The 7563-nt window shown below is 33.7% G+C and overlaps 1 protein-coding gene across 1 annotated transcript in view; it reads right to left on the bottom strand.

Moving 5' to 3' along the window:
• Window positions 1-4498: 4498 nt before the first annotated feature.
• LOAG_17607 (hypothetical protein) overlaps window positions 4499-7563 on the bottom strand; it is a gene marked incomplete at its 5' end in the record, with an annotated part of 5011 nt that continues 1946 nt past the window's right edge. Inside the window, 7 exons of the mRNA XM_020450266.1 lie at window positions 4499-4724; window positions 4935-5077; window positions 5300-5488; window positions 5791-5871; window positions 6178-6438; window positions 6609-6834; window positions 6975-7075. Coding sequence (XP_020306073.1) covers window positions 4559-4724; window positions 4935-5077; window positions 5300-5488; window positions 5791-5871; window positions 6178-6438; window positions 6609-6834; window positions 6975-7075 — 1167 coding nt within the window. The remainder of the gene's footprint in view (window positions 4725-4934; window positions 5078-5299; window positions 5489-5790; window positions 5872-6177; window positions 6439-6608; window positions 6835-6974; window positions 7076-7563) is intronic.

Below are 7563 nucleotides of genomic sequence, written 5' to 3'. Positions count from 1 at the left end.
ACACACACACACACACACACACACACACACACAACACACATACATAATACATACATACATACATACATACATACATACATACATACATACATACATACATACATACATACCCACAGATATAGACAGACACTCTATCCACATATACAGCTTTTGAACACATCACAAACATTCACCTTCACATACTTAACACAAATTCATTTTCGTGATAACGTTGTTAATGTGGCGGTGATATCTGCGATGGCATTTATTGTTGTAAAAGGTGCAATGCGATTAATGCTTCCCAGCAAATCGCATTTACTTGAAAATCATTCCTTACTATAATGTACATCTACTAGTGTGTCGTGTGTCTCCTCCTCCGCTCCCTTCTATTAAACTGTTGTTATTGATGTGGTCGGTCGTTACAATTACTCACAAGGTTATCACTTATTTGATATGACTAACATCTTGGATGAATGACGGGAGTGGAGATGAATCAGCTTGGAACAATGATTGAATGCTTAAATTTATCTTTTCTCCTCAATTTTTAAAAAGATGAAGTGCTGAGATTTAAATGAATTCTATATTTCAGAACTTTTCATACTACGAATTGAAACATTAAATTTACACTTTTATTCTTCTGCTCATTTCTATATATGAATAGTTGTTTAACTAAGAAAATGAAGAGATCTGAAAGACAAAGTAATTCTTTGCAGCAAAGTTCCTTTCTCATTATTCATATTCACAATTGACAATACTCTAACAGATAATGATTTTTTGCGGTTATCATGGTAATGTCTTCTAATAGGCATTCTCGTCTTCCGATAGTAAATTTAAAGCTGATTTTATTCATTGGATAAAATTTTTGTGTAGCCTTATGCTTACAACTACTCGATAAATTATAACTATGAAATGTATTATACACTGTGTTTCATAACGAAACATGACGATAGTAGAGGAGTAATAATTCAATGAGTTAAACAAATGAATGAAAATGGTTGTGAAATAGATGACTACTGCATTTGGAGGATTGATTTTACTAGCATTGAGCGAGTTTCTTATTTATCATTTCAAATGAGGTTCAAACTTACATCCTAAGCAATTACTACTACATAAGTAAAAGAGAAATAACGAATAGATCAAGCGACAATGTATCAAGGTAAGTGGCAGATTATCAGTAGATGAATGGGGGTAAGTGGCAGATTATCAGTAGATGAATGGTGACAAGCAAACTTCTGGTAACAAGCACTGAAAAGTAATAAATGGAGTGATCAATTTCAAGTAGTTATTAGTCGAAGAGCCTATAGCTACTGTCAGATGATTAAAAGTAACATGTTCGATAAAAATGTTCCACTATTTATTATTCGAAGAATTGTGCATGTTAGAAACTGCTTTCGACCGAACAATTTGCAGAGCATCTGATAATTTAAAAAGCTAGTAATTAGGACGAGTAATTGATGATGAGAATAGAAGCCGTAATTCCCACAGTTTAGAAGTAATTTATGAGAACTACAAGTTAACAAACTTTCCATAACTCCTTCTCTATATCCATTGTGAATTTATCCGTTCTGGGATGAATACATTTTCTAGAACTGCAATACGAATGCTCCTTATGTGCGTAAAAAGGAACTTCATCAAGATTAATGACCCTTTCTGCTCGAAGTGTACTGTCAACATTTTTTTTTATTTCAACGTCCATCTCAGACATGAATTGAAAAAAAATTCAGCTAACTCTACCTGAACTTGTTTATTCGTTTAATTGCTTCAGAGATATTCACTGTTTTCTCTGAAAGCAAGAAGAAAGCATAATTCTCGTCACGCATGCTTTTTTGCCATGTATTCAGCTTCTTCGCGATTAAAGCAGCATATGCAGTTCCCCTTATTACCACACTCATTATTATACCGTTGTGAAAGAAAGGCGGGAAGTATATGAATGTATTGCACGCTTCGCTTTTACAATCACTTTTCCAAGTTTAAAGATAGCGTTGAAAATATTTGCAAAAATAAATTCGAGATGAAAAGATTGCCCTAGCATCGATCATTTTGGAAAGACTGTGCAGAAAAAAACAAGGTGCATTATTTAGGAATATCAAATAACCAAATTATAAACGAACAATTATCGACATTGTATTCATAATGTGATAGTAAAATAATGAAAACAACTAGGCAGATTGTCGAAAGTTTTCATTTTTCGGTCATTCCTTTCAGTCTTTTCCAAATCAGCATTTTAATTCAAGTTAATTTCTGTTTTAAAAAAGTTCCATTCGTAATGCAAAAAACTTTCTATTAAGCTGCACTTCATGCCACCACTATAAACCAAAATATGGGAAGCATGAAACAGTGATTGTCAAGGTGATGAAAGTCTGATATTTAATGCATAGTAAATATGTTTTTATTTTTAAAGTTGTATGTATTCGTTCTATCCTTTAGTGCTGTGAAGGCCAGTGGTGATTTTAGGGACAAAAACTTTAAAATGACTCGAATGAATTCTGCAGCAGTTTCGTGGTAATCCAATGGTAATTACGGTATATGCAAAAAAAAAAGATGTAAGCATAAATGCATTAATAAATTCCTATGGGAGCTACGGTAATTGTCGGAATGATAAAATAAACCGCAGATTTATCAGAATGACTGTAAGAAAGAACCAGGAAATGTTTAAACATTCTACAATTATTTCGAAGTTCATCCTATGTTATCCGCCAGCAAGTGAGCAAACTTTGAAGTTGTGGAGAACCCCGGAAATGAAAATAAATATATACCATATGTAAAGATGTCGGCGATAATGCTCGTACTACTTTGTTGAAGTGTTCTGCCACATTTTACCATATTCCTTATCAATAAATATTTCATTTTGTTGAACTGCAGATGAAACCGTATTAATCATTTGGTAACATTTGCTCTTAGAAGAAGTCAACTAATGAAATTCACTCCACTCCTGTCCTAATAATTAAGTAAGGTGACCTTCGTCAAATTTTTCTTCGCATCAGTAATACTGCGAAATACTATGATCTGTCTATTCTGAATTATCTCCTAACAAAACTAAGGTGATACATGGATTTCAAAAACTTCAATAATTAGAAGTTATCCTGGTAAATTTTATCACTTCCAAAGTTGCACACATAAAAATCTTTGTCTCATTAGGCAAAACGTAGATCAATTGTAATTGGATAAATTGATAAATAGCTTCAAATCTATTAACTTTTGACAAATATAATCAGTAGCTAATCAATGGATGTACTTTTTTTTAGATTATATATATATATATATATATGCGTGCACAGCTGTGTTGTGTTGGTGTGCATGTGTGTGCGTGCATGGTGTGCACGCTCCCTGCCTTATGAGAGTGGAAATAAAGACCCAATTTGAAAGAAAATAAAGCAATTTATTAATACATGTTAAACCATTAGAAAACCACTTTACTTTTATTTAACAAACTATAAGTTACGGTTCAACAGAAATTCCATGTGCGTATCAAACTTATCACCAACATAACACTTTCACAAACATTTATGTTGACATTTAAATTGAGCTCATGCAAAAAAACTCCGAGAGTTTTTTGTGTCACTGAAAGGCAAGTTGATTAGCAATTATCTCAGATAGCCAGTCATCCGCTTCCGTTCACGGCTTCAAAGGACTAGGTGTCAATCCTCATCCAAAAGATTCCTGAACGACGAGAATAACATCCATGAAGTGATGAATATCCTGGACAAGCCTGGACATCTTAGACTTCTGGTCGAAACAAAACATCCATCACCATGCTTATCATAATTTAAACATCCATTACCATTTCAGATCTCTGTCATAATCACATAAAACAGGTCAACGAATAAATTATTTTGTGGTACTATACAAATTAACAGGGATAATCCAAAAGGCAAAACACTGTTGTGCTGCAGTCATATTATCAACTGAGAAAAAAGACTTTTCCTGTGATTTACGAATTAATAACAGATAATTAATAACGAACGGATTAACTTCACTGAATACATTGAGGTTTCCTGTTCACAGCAATCACTGATTGAATCGGCGTTGTAATATACTGACATATTCATGAGTAGATAAAAAATAAACAGACCAAAAAGTAGACAAACGATTGACCTAAATACTGTACTGCAGAAAATCACAAAAATTAACGGAGTAATTAATCAAAAAAGACGAATAAAAGAAAAAAGATGGAATATCCTACTAGCTTGAACTGATTACCATATAATTTGAAAAAAAAAAAGAAAAAACAACTTTGTTATGAACCATTTTGGCACTGCTAATATTTCAACATCTCAACAGCAGCAAAGAAATGAGGAAACAACTGTAACAGATCATACATGTTTAAGTGAGATTTATGAAGCAAGTCAAAAAATAATTGATATTTTAGCTTATTGGATCGAATTTTAAGAGCACTAAGAAAATCTGTGTTCCCCAAATGATTCCGATACGGAAGTCTTCAACTTCACTTTATCCATTTTCTAAAATTTTATAGTTGATATAAACAAAATAATATTGACCTGAATTTCATTTTCAGGGTGAGGTTATCCAGCAGTGAATTGTTTTGCAAATGTCGCTTCTCTGACATGCCATATTCCAATTAACTAATGGCTCCTTTATGAGCTAAAAACTCCAATAAGGTTTCAATTTCCACATTTATGTTGGCAGTAGCACGACCGATTCGTTGCGCGATTTCATTTGTTTCACCATCATCAAATGATCGACCACAGAACGATGCCACCATTGCTTGCGCATTTGCATCATCACTTAAATTTACATCATTTAAAAAATAAACACTCCATCTACCTTCTCCATTGTTTAGAAAGAATAACTTCGACTCGTGATTACTGCAGACATTCCTCTGGCTCTGGCTTCTGGCAATATCAACAGAACATTTCCCTCTTTATCTCGCATAAATCAATGAATAATGCTTCTTGACGCGTTTGATTTATAATACTAAAGTAATTAATTGTAACCTGGCAACGGATATATTGCTCCCGTTCTTATGCTTATCCGAATGCCTTAGTAATAACTTATCACGTAATTCGAGCATGTCAATGAAGCTACGACGTTTGCTTGGCGTCGAACGGATTTTATGCGGTGTTGCTGTCAGATCCAACTAAAAATTTAAAAAAGATCTTGAGTAGCTCTATAAGGAATTCAAATTTTTCAATGAATTCTTCCAAAAAAAAAAGGTGAAAAGTTTGCCAAAAAGACCTGAGATACCCGACAAGATAACGAAAAATATTTTTGAATAAAATATTTCTTATTAAAACTTTTCAGGATGTCCTCATCAGAACTTTCGAATATATCTCAACCAATGAAATAATATAATTCGCACTTGTTTCAATGCATTGTTTAACTCGCCACACTTTGCTCGAATCTCGGAATAGTGCAGGATAGTGTTTTTAACGATTTCATGTATTTCGGCAACCCAAAACTTCATTGATAAACCGAGAGCACGCCTACACTCGTTGATAAATGACTGAGATTGTGCTACTGCTTTATCAAGATTGTGACTATTCCATAACTGAATATGAATCGCTTAGAGATTTTCTGCACCGTATTTAGGCTAACCTACCGCAGTATTGATTAGCTCTCGAGTTACTCAAATTGTTATAGGCTTTTTTTTTACCTTAGCAACGTCCAACAAAGGAAACAATTCAGAAAATATATGTATAGGTACAAACAAACAAATAAATAAACAAATAAGTGTAAAAATATAAATGTAAATATAGACACAAACATAAATATAAAAGGATATAAAAATATAAATGCAAAAATAATATAAATATAAATAAATAAATAAATAAATATAATACATATATAAACCTGTAGATATTCTCCTTTGTGATCAGCGTGCGGAGTCCAGTCCATTACCGCAGACCAGTCCTTGAGCAATAATGGTTCGACCTAAATATTACCATGCTAATCCAAAATCAGTAATTTCAAAGAAAACCAGCATAGCTTTCAAAGAAAAAAGTGCTGTACGTTTACTGACATGAAGCAGTCCTTTTCTATATAATAATTATATCACAAGGAGAAAATTCAAAAGTGAAATATAATGACTAGTAAGTTTATTTGGTGCAAAGTAGAAATCACAAATTTCCGTCAAGTTCTTCACGAAAATTCAGATATAATCACGTCTCAATAGAAACAGCAATGAACTAATAGAAATAAAATTTGGCAAAACTTAGTGAAAACGAAAAAGAAGCAAACTTTTATGCCAGCTTGAAGCATGCAGAGAATACCCTGTTTGGTATATAGATCACCGCGATTCAAATGTGGATACAAAAATTTGACAGTCATTTTAACATCCACTTTACTAAGCTCCTTGCGAATTTTAGATAGTAATAAACCAAGCAACTTTGCGCAAGCTTTATTGCTCTTACATTCATCCACTACTTCACATTTCGGATCACAATCCTGGTGAAAACATGGACTTTTGGATACATATATCACTGCCTCGAACAAATCCACCTGCAAGTTTGCATGGTTTGCAGATCACCTTCTTCTTTAAGTTTATAAACAGATTTAGATCTTTATAAAGTATGGAAAAATGCCAGGTGATTCAAGAATGAGTAAAATGAAGACAAAGAAATTTTTTTACTCTAAGCCAAGCGATAAGGAGAAAAATAAAGGTAATAGACCTTATATTTGGAAATGAGATCATAAATTGCAGCAACAAGTTGCTCTTCAACATGAAGCTCACTTCGGCTTTCATGATAGAAATCACCCCGATATATGTAATCATCACCGATTAATGTCAGAATCAATCCACTGGTCTCATTCTTGTGTTCCAGGAAGCAACTCTGCACATGTTTCGGGAGATGAAATTTTGATGGTCCATTTGTGCAGTCACCGTTGCATTTGCAACTAAAATATAAGTTTACTTCCACAGTCACATCCTGTAGTCCAATCTGATCTGAACTTAGTTCCTGCATTTCCAACCGATCTGAATTCAATTTCTCACTAATAAAGCAATGACAATAAAAAGAGGTTGTAATAAGTCATACCTGCTATTACAGAACTCATACATTGTGCGACATGGGCATTCTTTCTTGACGCATTGCTTTTTCCCTTTAGTGCACTGGCAACCTTGTGTTGATTTTGCACTCTGCAATATTTCTGGGTTATGGAGCAATAGCATTAGGCAGGAGAGGAATATCCGTCACCGTTATACTAAATACCTTTTCATAGTGTCCCTTTTGGGTTTGTCCAAGATTACTGGCTAAAAGGGCAGCGATTTTTTAAAAAGATGATAAGAGGATGAAGCGTTATCTACAACATTCAATTTAGGTAGTAATAATTTGGATATTATCTATTCCTCAGGAAAATCTGGTTTAAAGTTCCAGGTTTTCTATAAAAGCGCGAAAATGCCAAACTACTATATCACTCGACGTGTATCCATACCTTGAGGACTTTTTTCTGTGGCTCTTTATTCTTGCATATCTGTTTACAGGCACAAAGTTTACTACATGGTTCCTTGATCCGCAAGCAATCACATCGTTCCGATTTAGAACATGCATTTTTTGCTGGTCTTGCTGGATCAGTCTCACACGAACATTTGCATATTGCTTGATTGAGGCAGTCACCACGGTACCT

This window comes from Loa loa (genome assembly GCF_000183805.2).
Source record: "Loa loa unplaced genomic scaffold supercont3.102, whole genome shotgun sequence".
Taxonomy (NCBI): domain Eukaryota; kingdom Metazoa; phylum Nematoda; class Chromadorea; order Rhabditida; family Onchocercidae; genus Loa; species Loa loa.
This window is presented reverse-complemented; position numbering and strand designations above follow the sequence as displayed.